This window comes from Salvelinus namaycush, chromosome 4, assembly GCF_016432855.1.
Source record: "Salvelinus namaycush isolate Seneca chromosome 4, SaNama_1.0, whole genome shotgun sequence".
Classification (NCBI taxonomy): Eukaryota; Metazoa; Chordata; class Actinopteri; order Salmoniformes; family Salmonidae; genus Salvelinus; species Salvelinus namaycush.
The window spans coordinates 7,136,826-7,153,999 of NC_052310.1; the positions used below are offsets into that span (position 1 = coordinate 7,136,826).

At 48.2% G+C, this 17,174-nt stretch overlaps 1 protein-coding gene across 1 annotated transcript; it reads left to right on the forward strand.

Moving 5' to 3' along the window:
- Window positions 1–272: 272 nt before the first annotated feature.
- On the forward strand, window positions 273–4,599 carry LOC120045425 (pepsin A-like). Its single transcript, XM_038990304.1, has 9 exons — window positions 273–328; window positions 1,645–1,795; window positions 2,050–2,167; window positions 2,263–2,381; window positions 2,525–2,721; window positions 3,132–3,248; window positions 3,399–3,540; window positions 4,065–4,163; window positions 4,269–4,599. Exons 1-9 carry the CDS (start codon window positions 273–275, stop codon window positions 4,404–4,406), a joined length of 1,137 nt encoding a protein of 378 aa, XP_038846232.1. The 3' UTR covers window positions 4,407–4,599.
- The last annotated feature ends 12,575 nt before the right edge of the window (window positions 4,600–17,174 follow it).

Below are 17,174 nucleotides of genomic sequence, written 5' to 3' on the forward strand. Positions count from 1 at the left end.
CAGGTGCAAACTCTCTTATCGTAGCGATAAAGGAATGCAGAGTTAGAACTGTGGACCGTCTGTATATAAGACAACACACACAGGTCTCAGATCACTCATCCACAGGCATCTACAGGTGAGTCTGGTTCCTCTCAATGGTCTCTACCTTGCTTGGTTTGCGCTGAGCAAAAGAACTGCAATACATTGCGTTTGATGGGTTGATTGACGAATTGCTTCTTGGCACAGGTGAACGAGTTCTACAGGTGACAACATAGCAGACCAGACATCGCATCATGAAGTGGGCTATCGTTCTGTGTGCCGTGGTGGCACTCTCCGAATGCATCATCCAGTACGTTAATCCTGCTATACCCCTGTTATACGCCTACTATACTCCTGCTGTACTCCTGCTATACCCCTACAATACTCCTGCTGTACTCCTGCTATACCCCTGTTATACGCCTACTATACTCCTGCTGTACTCCTGCTATACCCCTGTTATACTCCCACTATACTCCTGCTATACCCCTGTTATACTCATGTTATACTCCTACTATACTCCTGCTGTACTCCTGCTATACCCCTACAATACTCCTGCTGTACTCCTGCTATACCCCTGTTATACGCCTACTATACTCCTGCTGTACTCCTGCTATACCCCTTTTATACTCCCACTATACTCCTGCTATACCCCTGTTATACTCATGTTATACTCCTACTATACTCCTGCTGTACTCCTGCTATACCCCTGTTATACTCCTGGTATACTCCTGCTGTACTCCTGTTATACTCCTACTATACTCCTGCTGTACTCCTGTTAAACTCCTGCTATACCCCTGTTATACTCCTGGTATACTCCTGCTGTACTCCTGCTATACCCCTGTTATACGCCTACTATACTCCTGCTGTACTCCTGCTATACCCCTGTTATACTCCTACTATACTCCTGCTGTACTCCTGCTATACCCCTGTTATACGCCTACTATACTCCCGCTGTACTCCCACTATACTCCCGGTATACTCCTGCTATACCCCTGTTATACCGCTGCTATACTCCTGCTATTCTCTTGTTATACTCACGCTATACTACTGCTGTACTCCTTTATACGCCTGCTATACTCCTACTATTCTCCGGTTATACTCCCACTATTCTCCTGTTATACCCCTACTATACTCCTGCTATACTCCTGCTATACTCCGGCTATACTCCTACTATACTCCCGCTGTACGTCTACTATACCTCTGCTGCACTCCTGCTATTCTCATGTTATACACCAGCCATACTCCCGATATACTCCTGCTATACTCCCGCTATACTCCCGCCACACTCCTGCTGTGCTCCTGCTATACTTCTGCTATACTCCTGCGGTGCTCCTGCTGTGCTCCTACTATACTCACGCTATTCTCCTGCTATACCCCGGCTATACTCCTGCTATGCTCCTGCTATACTCCTGCTATACTCCTATATTTACATTACACTACAGATCAGAAGGCAGTGAAAGGTATAATGCCCAAAATGTGTGAATGATTTGAATAGTCACACACAGTTGTTTAGCCTATGCTGCCATAACGTTTATTGCAATGGTTTGACCAGAAGGTCTTGGACCTTTGACCAGAAACGTTCTGTAACTGAGCTGCTTGCCTAACCGGACTTCTCCTCCTCCACAGGGTGCCGCTGATCAAGGGGAAGAGTGCCAGGGAGAGCCTGGAGGAGCAGGGTCTGTGGAATGAGTACAGAGGGAAGTTCCCTTTCAACCCCACCAGGTTTGACGACCAGAACCTATATGTCTCCAGCGAGCAGATGACCAACGACGCTGATGTAAGCATGAGAATGGAAAGCACTTTCCACTTTCCACTGTGTGAGGCAGCAGAGAAGGCTGAAGCACCTCTTTTGGCCTCTTCTTCCTAAATGAATTTTTGATCCACCAGGAGAACTTTAGTTTGAAATCAACAATTCGATTACTGATGACCTTTAGGTATTCTGGTGTCATGCAGCTAATTCTTATAATATCATAGGGTAGGGGGAGGTATTTATTAATACAAATCATTATTTCATTATTTGATCTTCTCTAGTTGGCTTATTTTGGAGTGATCTCCATTGGAACTCCTCCTCAGTCCTTCACTGTCATCTTTGACACTGGCTCATCCAACCTGTGGATTCCCTCCGTCTACTGCAGCAGCGCAGCTTGCGGTATGTAACACACACACATGCACAAACACACACACACACGCACAAACACACACACACAAACACTCCCAGGCTAATCGTGTCTCCCCTCCTTCCAGCCAACCACAACAGGTTCAACCCCAGTTTGTCCTCTACCTTCAAGAATGCTGGGAAGAGCCTGTCCATCCAATACGGCACTGGCAGTATGACTGGCTTCGAGGGCTTCGACACCGTTGTGGTAAGGAACAGAATTCAACGAAACAACATGAGGACTGGAAACATTGTGTAGGTTTCAGTACTATCTCAAATATTCTCCTCTTCTTCCTTCTTCCTCTCTCCTCTTCTTCTCCTCCACGTCCTCCTCTTCCTGGTCCTCTGTAGGTGGGTGGGATCCCTGTGAAGAACCAGATCTTTGGGCTGAGTCAATCGGAGGCTCCCTTCATGGCTCATATGAAGGCTGATGGTATCCTGGGTCTGGCTTACCCCCGCCTGGCAGCCTCTCAGGCCACACCAGTCTTTGACAACATGATGACCCAGCATCTCGTCAACCAGGACATGTTCTCTGTCTACCTGACTCGGTGAGTGGTCAGAGTGGAGGTCAACCAGGGCTGTGTCTGAAATGGAACCCTATTCCCTATATAGTTTGTTATACTTTTGACCAGAGCCACATGGCTCCCACATACCATCATGGCTTGGCAGACATGGAACTATGAACTGACGCAACTCTCCCTCTCTCTGCCTCTCCTCTCTCTCTCTCTCTCTCTCTCTCTCTCTCTCTCTCTCTCTCTCTCTCTCTCTCTCTCTCTCTCCCTCTCTCTCGCTCTCTCTCTCTCCCCCCCTCTCTCCCCCTCCCCCCCCTCTCTCCCCCCCTCTCTCCCTCTCTCCCCCTCTCTCCCTCTCTCTCTCCCTCTCCCCCCCCCCTCTCCCCCCCTCTCTCCTTCTCTCCCCCCCTCTCTCCCTCTCTCTCTCTGTTGTCGTCCATCTCCAGTAACTCTGCGGTAGGTAGCATGGTGACCTTCGGAGGCGTTGACCCCAACCACTACCAAGGCCAGATCGCATGGATCCCCCTGTCCTCTCAGATGTACTGGCAGATCACCGTCGACAGGTACTGTTGCAGTTACAGAAGGTTTTATAGGGTTATAAATGGTTATTAATGGGTTATATAATCCTATGATACTGGTTGATGAAGTGGTTCAGTACAGTTCTCAAGCAGCCATCTCCTCCTGATCTGTGTATATCTGTGTGTCCATTGCAGTGTGACTGTGAACGGCCAGATTGTGGCCTGTAACGGCGGCTGCCAGGCTATCGTGGACACCGGCACCTCTAATATTGTGGGACCTCAGGCCGACATCTCCAGCATGGCTCGTGCTGTGGGAGCCCACTCCGCCAACGGAGACGTAAGTCAAATAATATTGTTTTGGTGATGTGTCACAAAGAGCCAGGCATAATGTTGTGTAAATGATTTGTTCCCATCACCACTACTGACATAACTCAACAAGAACCAGAAAATAACTCACACAGTCTACCTCACAAAGCAAACGCTGTTTAATTCATCGTCTCTCTCTCCTCTCATACCTCTCTCTCCTCTCATACCTCTCTCTCCTCTCATACCTCTCTCCTCTCATACCTCTCTCTCCTCTCATACCTCTCTCTCCTCTCATACCTCTCTCTCCTCTCATACCTCTCTCTCCTCTCATACCTCTCTCCTCTCATACATCTCTCTCCTCTCATACCTCTCTCTCCTCTCATACCTCTCTCTCCTCTCATACCTCTCTCTCCTCTCATAACTCTCTCTCCTCTCATACCTCTCTCTCCTCTCATACCTCTCTCTCCTCTCATACCTCTCTCTCCTCTCATACCTCTCTCTCCTCTCATACCTCTCTCTCCTCTCATACCTCTATTTGTCTCTCTCTCTTTTCAGAATGTGGTGAACTGTAACAACGTCAACAACATGCCAGCGATGGTCTTCCACATCCACGGACAGGCCTTCACTCTCCCAGCCTCCACCTACGTCCGCCAGGTGTGTGTGTGTGTGTGTGTCTGTGGTGTGTGTAGATCTTACGTAGCCATGAAGTGACCGTAACATTGTTTTGACTAGTTCTCTGTCTCTCTGCCACCCGTACAGTCCACCTACTATGGCTGCCGCACCGGTCTCCAGTCTAGTAACTCCGACCTGTGGATTCTGGGTGACATCTTCATCCGACAGTACTATTCCATCTTCAGCAGAGCCCAGAACATGGTGGGTCTGGCCCTGGCTAGATAATCCAACACAGATCAACAATGTATCCCGTGACGCCATATGAACAACAAAATGAGCGTATCTCTCCAGTGCAATCGTATCTATTCTAAAGCTATGTTTGAGTAGTTTGTGATAGGAAGTGATTGTGCTCTATGTCTATAATTGTTATTAGTTCATCCAAAAGAATAAAACGGAGTCTTAGCACGATGAGTGGTCAGATGGTCTTGTTTGGTTCATTCGTGCTGTGATTATGAATAAAGCACACACTGCATAATCAATCTGAAAACATAAAACTATGTCTATGCATCTATTCACTTCCTTTCCTGTAGTGCCACCTTGTGGTCAAATATGTGACTACTCCTATGGCCCTGAACTCTGTGCCAAAACTGGCAGAGTTGGTTGGAGAGTTGGACTTGCTGTGTCAAGCAAAAGTAGGCAACCAGTCCACTGAGCCAGCCAGTCCTTTGACAATGACAAGGCACATTGGATTATGGATGTTAATACTCTCAAGGACACGGTCGTCGCTTTGCCCAGCTCTCTGCTAAGTACCACTCTCCTGAGAGGTGACAAGCTGCACAGCCAATGATTTAAAAATACACTCGATCAGTGGTTCCCCAACTTTTTATAGTCCCGTACCTCTTCAAACATTCAACCTCCAGCTGCCTACCCCCTCCAGCACCAGGGTCAGCGCACTCTCAATGTTGTTTTTTGCCATCATTGTAAGCCTGCCACACACACACTATACAATACATTTATTAAACATAAGAATGAGTGTGAGTTTTTTGTCACAACCCGGTTCGTGGGAAGTGACAAAGAGCTCTTATAGTACCAAGGCACAAATAATAATATAATAATCAATAATTTTGCTCTTTATTTAACCATCTTACATATAATATTGTGAATAACTCACCACAGGTTAATGAGAAGGGTGTGCTTGAAAGGATGCACATAACTCTGCAATGTTGGGTTGTATTGGAGAGAGTCTCAGTCTTAAATCATTTTCAACACACATTCTGTGCCCGTATTTAGTTTTCATGCTAGTGAGGGCCGAGAATCCACTCTCACATAGGTACGTGGTTGCAAAGGGCATCAGTGTCTTAACAGCGCGATTTGCCAAGGCAGGAAACTCTGAGCGCAGCCCAATCCAGTAATCTGGCAGTGGCTTCTGGTTAAATTAAATAAAAATTTCACAGAACCGCTTGTTGCAATTTCGATGAGCCTTCCTTGTTCAGATATCAGTAAGTGGACTGGAGGCAGGGCATGAAAGGCATAACGAATCCAGGGGTTTGTGTTATCTGTTTCAGGAAAGTACCTGCGTAATTGCTCACCCAACTGACTCAGGTGCTTCGCTATATCACATTTGACATTGTCTGTAAGCTTGAGTTCATTTGCACACAAAAAATCATACAATGATGGACCTGTGTGTTGTCCTTGTTGATGCAGACAGAGAAGAGCTCCAACTTCTTAATCATAGCCTCAATTTTGTTCCGCACATTGGATATAGTTGCGGAGAGTCCCTGTAATCCTAGATTCAGATCATTCAGGTGAGAAAAAACATCACCCAGATTGGCCAGTCGTGTGAGAAACTTGTCATCATGCAAGCGGTCAGACAAGTGAAAATGATGGTCAGTAAAGAAAACTTTAAGCTCGTCTCTCAATTTAAAAAAATGTGACAATACTTTGCCCCTTGATAACCAGCACACTTCTGTATGTTGTAAAAGCGTTGCATAGCTCAGAAAATACACGAGAGTTCAGGGTCCTTAAAATAAACATCCTGGGCCTCCCGGGTGGCGCAGTGGTCTAGGGCACTGCATCGCAGTGCTAGCTGCGCCACCAGAGTCTCTGGGTTCGCGCCCAGGCTCTGTCGCAGCCGGTCGCGACCGGGAGGTCCGTGGGGCGACGCACAATTGGCATAGCGTCGTTAGGGAGGGTTTGGCCGGTAGGGATATCCTTGTCTCATCGCGCTCCAGCGACTCCTGTGGCGGGCCAGGCGCAGTGCGCGCTAACCAAGGGGGCCAGGTACACGGTGTTTCCTCCGACACAGTGGTGCGGCTGGCTTCCGGGTTGGAGGCGCGCTGTGTTAAAGAAGCAGTGCGGCTTGGTTGGGTTGTGCTTCGGAGGACGCATGGCTTTCGACCTTCGTCTCTCCCGAGCCCGTACGGGAGTTGTAGCGATGAGACAAGATAGTAATTACTAGCGATTGGATACCACGAAAATTGGGGAGAAAATGGGATAAAATGTAATAAAAAAAAAAAAAAAAAAAAAAAAAAAACATCCTTAAAGTGTAATTGTAACTTTAAAATGATATTATGTGAGCTAACATTAAAAGAAGCATCCTTAAAGTCTAATTTCTAGGAAGTACTAATGGTACTGTCCGCATTCATACACAGGTGCTTTTTCAAAGCCTATGTCAAATACTCCAGTGACTGTAATTGGCTCCAATTAGTTTAATTGGCTCCGATGAGTTAATTGGATCCAATGAATGTAATTGGCTTCAATTAGTTTAATTGGCTCCAATGAGTTTAATTGGCTCCAATGCCTGTAATTGACTCCAATGAGTGTAATTGGCTCCAATGAGTGTAATTGACTCCAATGGGTGTAAATGGCACCAATGAGTGTAATTGACTCCAATGTGTGTAATTGACTCCAATTTGTTTAATTGGCTCCAATGAGTTTAATTGACTCCAATGAGTGTAATTGGCGCCAATGAGTGTAATTGACTCCAATGAGCGTAATTGACTCCAATGAGTGTAATTGGCACCAATGAGTGTAATTGATGCCAATGAGCGTAATTGACTCCAATGTGTGTAATCGACTCCAATGAGTGTAATTGGTGCAGCGTGGTGAGCGTACATTACTTTTATTTAGGAATGACGCCAACAAAACAATAAACAATACAAAAACGACCGTGAAGCTTAAGGGCTATAGTGCCACAAACAAAGACAACTTCCCACACTAAAGGAGGGAAAAAGGGATACCTAAGTATGGTTCCCAATCAGAGACAACAATAGACAGCTGTCCCTGATTGAGAACTATACCCGGCCAAAACATAGAAACACAAAATCACAGAAAACAAAACATAGAATGCCCACCCCAAATCACACCCTGACCAAACCAAAAGGAGACATAAAAAGGCTCTCTAAGGTCAAAAAAAGGCTCCCCCCCCCCAAAGGTGCGGACTCCGGCTGCAAAACCTGACCCTATAGGGGAGGGTCTGGGTGGGCATCTATCCGCGGTGGCGGCTCAGGTGCGGGACGCAGACCCCGCTCCACCACTGGCTCACCCCACTTTGGTGGCACCTCTGGTGCGGGGACCCTCGTCGCCGACCCCGGATTGGGCACCCTCGTTGCGGGCCCCGGACTGGGCACCCTCGTTGCGGGCCCCGGACTGGGGACCGTCGCTGGGGGCTACGGACTGGGGACCGTCGCTCGGGGCTCTGGACTGGAGAACGTCACTGGAGGCTCCGATCTGGAGAACGTCGCTGGAGGCTCCAGACTGGAGGCCGTCGCTGGAGGCTTCGGACTGGAGGCCGTCGCTGGAGGCTCCGGACTGGAGACCGTCGCTGGAGGCTCCGGACTGGAGGCCGTCGCTGGAGGCTCCTGACTGGAGGCCGTCGTGGGAGGCTTCGTGCCATGACTCCTCACTGGAGGCTTCGTGCCATGGATCATCACTGGAGGCTTCTTGCCATGGATCATCACTGGAGGCTTCTTGCCATGGATCATCACTGGAGTGAATGTATGGAAACGTATGGGCAGTCTGGTACATGGAGCTGCCACAGGGCTCACCAGGCTGGGGAGACATACAGGAGGCCTGGTTCTTTTAGCAGCCACAGGACTCACCAGGCTGGGGAGACATACTGGAGGCTTGGTTCTTGGCGCTGGCACCGGATACACTGGGCCGTGGAGGCGCATTGGAGGTCTCGAGCGCAGAGCTGGCGCAACCCGTTCTGGCTGGATGCCCACTTCCACCCGGCAAATGCGGGACGCTGGCACAGAGCACACCGGCCTGTGAATGCTCACTCGAGACACCGTGCGCATCACCCCATAACACAGTGCCTGACCAGTCACATGCTCCCCACTGTAAGCACTGGGAGTTGGCTCAGGTCTAAACTCCGACTCCGCCAATCTCCCCTTGTGCCCCTCCCAAATTTTGGGGGGAGCTGCCTCTCGGGCTTCCGTGACCGGGTCTTGTCCCCTGCCATTCTCTCCTCCCCGGTCCAGCTCGTACTCCAGGATGGCACACGCTGCTAGGTCCCTTGGTGGTGGGTAGTTCTGTCACGGCCGATGCTGGAAGAAGCGGACCAAGGTGCAGCGTGGTGAGCATACATTACTTTTATTTAGGAATGACGCCAACAAAATAATAAACAATACAAAAACGACCGTGAAGCTTAAGGGCTATAGTGCCACAAACAAAGACAACTTCCCACACTAAAGGAGGGAAAAGGGCTCCCTAAGTATGGTTCCCAATCAGAGACAACGATAGACAGCTGTCCTTGATTGAGAACAATACCCGGCCAAAACATAGAAACACAAAATCATAGAAAACAAAACATAGAATGCCCACCCCAAATCACACCCTGACCAAACCAAAAAGAGACATAAAAAGGCTCTCTAAGGTCAGGGCGTGACATCATTGCTATGGAGATGACTCTCACCATTGCTATGATGTCTGGAATGCTAAACACACACACACACACACACACACACACACACACACACACACACACACACACACACACACACACACACACACACACACACACACACACACACACACACACACACAGACAGTCTTGTACAGCTAACCTTGTGGGGACATACAATTCAGTCCCATTCAAAATCCTATTTTCCCTAACCCCTAACCCTAAACCTAACCCTAATCCTAACCCGTACTCTCACCCTAACCTTAACCTTAACCTTAACCCTAACCCTAACCCTAACCCTAACCCAAAAATCCTAAACTTTTTCCTAACCCTAAACCTATCCCTAGCTCCTAACCTTAATATTTAACTTAATTCTAACCCTAACACTAATTCTAACCTTAACCCTAAACCCCCTAGAAATAGCACAACGTGTGTGTGTGTGTGTGTGTGTGTGTGTGTGTGTGTGTGTGTGTGGACGTGTTTAACTATTCTTGTGGGGACCAGATGTCCCTACAAGAATAGTAAACGAACAAAAAGTTGACCTTGTGGGGACTAACAAAATGTCTCCAGCTGGTCAACTTTTTGTTCGTTTACTATTCTTGTAGGGACTTCTGGTCCCCACAAGAATAGTTAAACACGTCCACACACACACACACACACACACACACACACACACACACACACACACACACACACACACACACACACACACACACACACACACACACACACACACACACACACACACACACACACACACACAATTGACAGCCCTGAGTGGGAGTGAAGGGGAGCAGAAGCGAGATCAGTCTGTACGGGGTGACTAAAAACAGCTTGCGCCACCCGCAGAGGGAAGTTGAGGGAACGTTCCAACACTGTGGTCTGGACCTGTTTCACCTGGAGACCGACAACACAGGTAAATACTGTAGTCTCGCATTGCCAGACTTCATAGTCTCATATTCACTCTCCTACTGGAACACAAGGAAAGCAGAAGATTGAGGCTTTAGGTAGTACTATTTCAAATAGGTAACACGACAATACCTATTAGTGTGTGTGTGTCCTGGGTCGTAGTACGTGCAGCATGCGGTGGTGTGGGACCCTCAGTCAGACCTTCTGTTCTACACCCCCAGCCCAGAACGTCTTCCCGCAGCCATGCCTTGGCATCATCCCTGGGTCCTTCCCGTCTGCCTCTCGAGGAAGAAAGCCCTGATGAAGCTACGCCTCACCCCCCCCCCCCCCCCCCCCCCCCCCCACCCTCAACTCCCTCCCCTGCACGTGTGGGTCCATCCCAATATCCCTGTCTGACCTGCCTCCAGACCCCAGCTACAGCCACAGTCACAACCTGCAAGCCAATGTCCTAACCCTGTCTGGTGTGTGTGTGAAAACATCTAAAACAGCTCTGTTGTCTCTCATGGTGTTTCAGAGGAGGACCTGCTGAGGCCTATAGCAGCAGACACAGGAGTGTCCGACAGTCCCTCAACATCAGACAGTGGCTGCTACTCCCTCGGGAACACACGTAAGACCTGCCTGACCAGTACACTCCAGACCTAAGCTCTAGACATACAGTATCTTGCCCTGACTATATGCTCCCAACATATTTCCTGCAATGAACATATGCTGTACCGTTTATATTTATGGTTTTATTCTTGACATTGATCATCTAACTCCCTTCCTCTCCTCAATCTTTTAACCCCATTACCCCTCTCTCCTGCCCTCCCTCCCTCCATCAATCCCTCCCTCCCTCCCTCGCATTTGCAGCTCCTACTCCGAGTCTGCCTTTCTCCAACCTCACCCACACCCACCCAGAGACACCCACCTCTCTGAGGCAACAAAGCCCACCCACAGGAGCTCTGGCCTGGGCGTGGGTACCAGACCTTCCAGGTGTCCTGGAGCCAGCCAGTTTCCTAGACATTTAGGCAGACACTCAGGGACCTCTCACTCGGCTGATACAGCTCAGAAGCCCCCCCAGGCATCTAGTGGAGGTGGAAGTGATCAACATGAAGGCCCTGGAGTGAGGTGCAGGGCAAACCTGGATCGCAGAGGGCCCTGAGACAGACAGAGATTGAGAGAGAGAGAGAGAAATGGAGAGAGACTGACATAGATTAAAGTGCCTACTACTATGGGTATATAATGTATGAACCTTTACGGTTTCACTAAGCTATGAAGTGTCTACTATACTTCAAGATACAAGTTTTCCCACTGTTGTTTACCCATTTATTAATGCTTCTGCGTTTGAATTTCTACATATGTATGATGAGATTTTTTACCTATTTACTAGTGCTTCTGCATTAGAAATTCTACATACGTACAGTACCAGTCTGGACACACCTACTCAATCAAGGGTTTTTCTTTATTTTTACTATTTTCTACATTGTAGAATAATAGTGAAGACATCAAAACTATGAAATTACACATATGGAATCATGTAGTAACCAAAATAGTGTTAAACAAATAGTAGCCACCCTTTGCCTTGATGACAGCTTTGCACCCTCTTGGCATTCTCTCAACCAGCTTCACCTGGAATGCTTTTCCAACAGTCTTGAAGGAGTTCCCACATATGCTGAGCACTTGTTGGCTGCTTTTCCTTCACTCTGCGGTCGAACTCATCCCAAACCATCTCAAATGGGTTGAGGTCGGGTGATTGTGGGGGCCAGGTCATCTGATGCAGCACTCCATCACTCTCCTAATTTTGGTCAAATAGCCCTTACACAGCCGAGAGGTGTGTTGGATCATTGTACCAAATAGGGCTATCTTCTGTATACCACCCATACCTTGTCACAATACAACTGATTGGCTGAAACGCATTAAGAAGGAAAGAAATTCCACAAAGGACATTTTAACATGGCACACGTGTTATTTGAAATGCATTCCAGGTGACTACCTCATGAAGCTGGTTGAGAGAATGCCAAGAGATTGCAAAGCTGTCATCAAAATATATTTAGATTTGTTTAACACTTGTAGTGTAACACTTATAACACTTAACACAAACTATAGTTTTGGCAAGTCGGTTAGGACATCTACTTTGTGCATGACACAAGTAATTTTTCCAACAATTGTTTACAGACAGATTATTTCACTTATAATTCACTGTATCATAATTCCAGTGGGTCAGAAGTTTACATACACTAAGTTGACTGTGCCTTTAAACAGCTTGGAAAATTCCATTAAAGGATGTCATGGCTTTAGAAGATTCTGATAGGCTAATTGACATCATTTGAGTCAATTGGAGGTGTACCTGTGGACGTATTTCAAGGCCTACCTTCAAACTCAGTGCCTCTTTGCTTGACATCATGGGAAATCTAAAGAAATCAGCCAAGACCTCAGAAAATAATTGAATTTTGTGAAGTGCACCTGTCCCTCCTGCAGCAAAGCACCCCCACAACATGATGCTGCCACCCCGTGCTTCACGGTTGGGATGGTGTTCTTCGGCTTTGTCACGTTCCTGACCTATTTATGTTAGTTTGTTATGTGTGTTAGTTGGTCAGGACGTGAGGTTGGGTGGGCATTCTATGTTTTCTGTTTCTGTGTTGGTTTTGGGTTGCCTGGTATGGCTCTTAATTAGAGGCAGGTGTTTGGCGTTCCTCTAATTAAGAGTCATATTTAGGTAGGCGTTGTCACAGTGTTCGTTGTGGGTGATTGTCTTCCGTGTCTGTGTAATTGTTTGCACCATACGGGACTGTTACGGTTTGTTCGGTTTGTGTAGTCTAATTGTCCTATTCGTGCGTTCTTCTTGTTTTATGTAAGTTCGTCGTTTAGGTCTGTCTACACCGTTTGTTGTTTTTGTTAGTTTAGTCAAGTTCGTGTTTTCGTTAAATAAAATTATGTCATTTCACTACGCTGCGCCTTGGTTCCCTCAATACTCCTCCTCTTCAGATGAAGAGGAGGAGGACTGCCGTTACAGAATCACCCACCAAGAATCCAGAACCAAGCAGCGTAATTTGGAGCAACGGGGAAGTATACAGGACTTATGGAGTTGGGAGCAAATATTTAACGGAGAAGGACCATGGGCAAAAGTGAATCACCGTCCATGGGAACAGCTGGAGGCAGCTCGGAGAGTGGAGGAAAAGAGAGAGAGGAACCGGAGTTATGAGGGAACGCGTCTTGCACGGAAGCCCAAAAAGCCCGTGAGTAACACCCAAAAATTTCTTGGGGGGGGGCTAAGAGGTAGTGGGCCAAGGGCAGGTAGTAGACCTGCGCCCACTTCCCAGGCTTACCGTGGAGAGCGGGAGTACGGGCAGGCGCCGTGTTACGCAGTAGAGCGCACGGTGTCTCCTGTACGAGTGCATAGCCCAGTGCGGGTTATTCCACCTCCCCGCACTGGTAGGGCTAGATTGGGCATTGAGCCAGGTGTCATGAGGCCGGCTCAACGCGTCTGGTCTCCAGTGCGTCTCCTCGGGCCGGCATACATGGCACCTGCCTTACGCATGGTTTCCCCGGTTCGCCTACATAGCCCGGTGCGGGTTATTCCACCTCCCCGCACTGGTCGGGCAACCGGGAGCATTCAACCAGGTAAGGTTGGGCAGGCTCAATGCTCAAGAGAGCCAGTACGCCTCCACGGTCCGGTATTTCCGGCGCCACCTCCCCGCCCCAGCCTAGTACCTACAGTGCCTACACTACGCACTAGGCTACCAGTGCGTCTCCTGAGCCCTGTTCCTCCTCCACGCACTCTCCCTGTAGTGCGTGTATCCAGGCCGGTGCCACCAGTGCCGGTACCACGCACTAAGCCTCCTGTGCGTCTCCAGAGCCCTGTACACACTGTTTCTTCTCCCCCTACTAATCCTGATGTGCTTGCCCTCAGGCCGGTGCCACCAGTGCCGGTACCACGCACCAGGTATAGAGGAGGCTTTGAGAGTCCAGTGTGCCCTGTCCCTGCTCCCCGCACTAGTATGAAGGTGCGTATCCTTAGCCCGGTGCCTCCAGTTCCGGCACCACGCACCAGGTCTACAGTGCGCCTTATCCGGCCAGAGCCATCCGTCTCACCAGCGCCATCTGAGCCATCCGTCTCCCCAGCGCCATCTGAGCCATCCGTCTCCCCAGCGCCATCTGAGCCATCCGTCTCCCCAGCGCCGTCTGAGCCATCCGTCTGCAATGAGCCTGCAAAGCCGCCCGTTTGCCATGAGCCTGCAAAGCCGCCCGTCTGCCATGAGCCTACAGAGCCGTCCGCCAGACAGGAGCCGCTAGAGCCGCCCGCCAGACAGGAGCCGCTAGAGCCGCCCGTCAGACAGGATCTGCCAGAGCCGCCCGTCAGACAGGATCTGCCAGAGCCGCCAACCAGACAGGATCTGCCAGAGCCGCCAACCAGACAGGATCAGCCAGAGCCGTCAGAGAGCCATGAGCGTCGAGAGCCGTCAGCCTGCCATGAGCGTCGAGAGCCGTCAGCCAGCCATGAGCGTCGAGAGCCGTCAGCCAGCCATGAGCGTCGAGAGCCGTCAGCCAGCCATGAGCGTCGAGAGCCGTCAGCCAGCCATGAGCGTCGAGAGCCGTCAGCCAGCCATGAGCGTCGAGAGCCGTCAGCCAGCCATGAGCGTCGAGAGCCGTCAGCCAGCCATGAGCGTCGAGAGCCGTCAGCCAGCCATGAGCGTCGAGAGCCGTCAGCCAGCCATGAGCGTCGAGAGCCGTCAGCCAGCCATGAGCGTCGAGAGCCGTCAGCCTGCCATGAGCGTCCAGATTCGTCAGTCAGCCATGAGCTGCCCTTCAGCCAGAAACGGCTATATACCCAGAACTGCCCCTCAGTCCAGAGCTGTCTCTCTGTCCGGAGCTGCCTTTCAGTCCGGAGTTGCCCCTCTATTATGATCTCCCTCTCTATCTTGATCTACCTCTTTATTCTTATCTATCCCTCTGTCTTGATTTATCCCTCTGTCCCGGTGCTGTCTCTGTCATGGATGTTACAAAGAGGATTTTGTGGGATATGGGTGGACATTTTTAGGGGTAGATGGAGGTTGGGATTGACTATGGTGGGGTGGGGACCTCGCCCGGAGCCTGAGCCACCACCGTGGTCAGATGCCCACCCAGACCCTCCCCTAGACTTTGTGCTGGTGCGCCCGGAGTTCGCACCTTATGGGGGGGGTTATGTCACGTTCCTGACCTATTTATGTTAGTTTGTTATGTGTGTTAGTTGGTCAGGACGTGAGGTTGGGTGGGCATTCTATGTTTTCTGTTTCTGTGTTGGTTTTGGGTTGCCTGGTATGGCTCTTAATTAGAGGCAGGTGTTTGGCGTTCCTCTAATTAAGAGTCATATTTAGGTAGGCGTTGTCACAGTGTTCGTTGTGGGTGATTGTCTTCCGTGTCTGTGTAATTGTTTGCACCATACGGGACTGTTACGGTTTGTTCGGTTTGTGTAGTCTAATTGTCCTATTCGTGCGTTCTTCTTGTTTTATGTAAGTTCGTCGTTTAGGTCTGTCTACACCGTTTGTTGTTTTTGTTAGTTTAGTCAAGTTCGTGTTTTCGTTAAATAAAATTATGTCATTTCACTACGCTGCGCCTTGGTTCCCTCAATACTCCTCCTCTTCAGATGAAGAGGAGGAGGACTGCCGTTACAGGCTTGCAAGCCTCCCCCTTTTTCTTCCAAACATGTAAGTTGAGTGTAAGTTCATTAAGAGTTAATTGCACCTCAGATTGCAGCCCAAATAAATGCATCACAGAGTTCAAGTCACAGACACATCTTAACATCAACTGTTCAGAGGAGACTGCGTGAATCAGGCCTTCATGGTCGAATTGCTGCAAAGAAACCACTGCTAAAGGACACCAATAAGAAAAAGAGGCTTTATTGGGCCAAGAAACACAAGCAATGGACATTAGATCGGTGAAAATCAGTCCGTTGGTCTGATTTTCTCAAATTTGAGATTCATTGGCGTCAATTACACTCATTGGTGCCAATTACACTCATTGGATTCAATTACGGTCATTGGAGTCAATTACGCCCTTGGAGTCAGTTACACTCATTGGAGTCAATTACACTCATTGGCACCAATTACACTCATTGGAGTCAATTACACTCATTGGAGTCAATTACACTCATTGGAGTCAATTACACTCATTGGCACCAATTACACTCATTGGAGCCAATTGCACTCATTGTCGCCAATTACACACATTGGAGTCAATTACACTCATTGTAGTCAGTTACACTCATTGGAGTCAATTACACTCATTGGCACCAATTACACTCATTGGAGTCAATTACACACATTGGACACAATTAAACTAACTGAAGCCAATTACACTCATTGGATCCAATTACACTCATTGAGGCTAATTATACTCATTGGAGCCAATTACACTCATTGGAGCCAATTAAACTAATTGAAGCCAATTACATTCATTAGATCCAATTAAACTCATTGGAGCCAATTCAACTCATTTGAGCCAATTAAACTAATTGAAGCCAATTACACTCATTGGATCCAATTAAACTCATTGGAGCCAATTAAACTCATTTGAGCCAATTAAACTAATTGAAGCCAATTAAACTCATCGGAGCCAATTAAACTCATCGGAGCCAATTAAACTAATTGGAGCCAATTACAGTCACTGGAGTATTTGACATAGGCTTTGAAAAAGCACCTGTGTATGAATGGGGACAGTACCATTAGTACTTCCTAGAAATTAGACTTTAAGGATGCTTATTTTAATGTTATCTCACATAATATAATTTTAAAGTTACAATTACACTTTAAGGATGTTTATTTTAAGGACCCTGAACTCTCGTGTATTTTCTGAGCTATGCAACGCTTTTACAACATACAGAAGTGTGCTGGTTGTCAAGGGGCAAAGTATTGTCACATTTTTTAAATCGAGAGACGAGCTTAAAGTTTTCTTTACTGACCATCATTTTCACTTGTCTGACCGCTTGCATGATGACAAGTGTCTCACACGACTGGCCTATCTGGGTGATGTTATTTCTCACCTGTATGATCTGAATCTAGGATTACAGGGACTCTCCGCAACTATATCCAATGTGCGGAACAAAATTGAGGCTATGACTAAGAAGTTGGAGCTCTTCTCTGTCTGCATTAACAAGGACAACACACAGGTCTTTCCTTCATTGTATGATTTTTTGTGTGCAAATGAACTCAAGCTTACGGACAATGTCAAATGTGATAAGCGGTTCTGTGAAATTTTTATTTAATTTAACCAGAAGCCACTGCCAG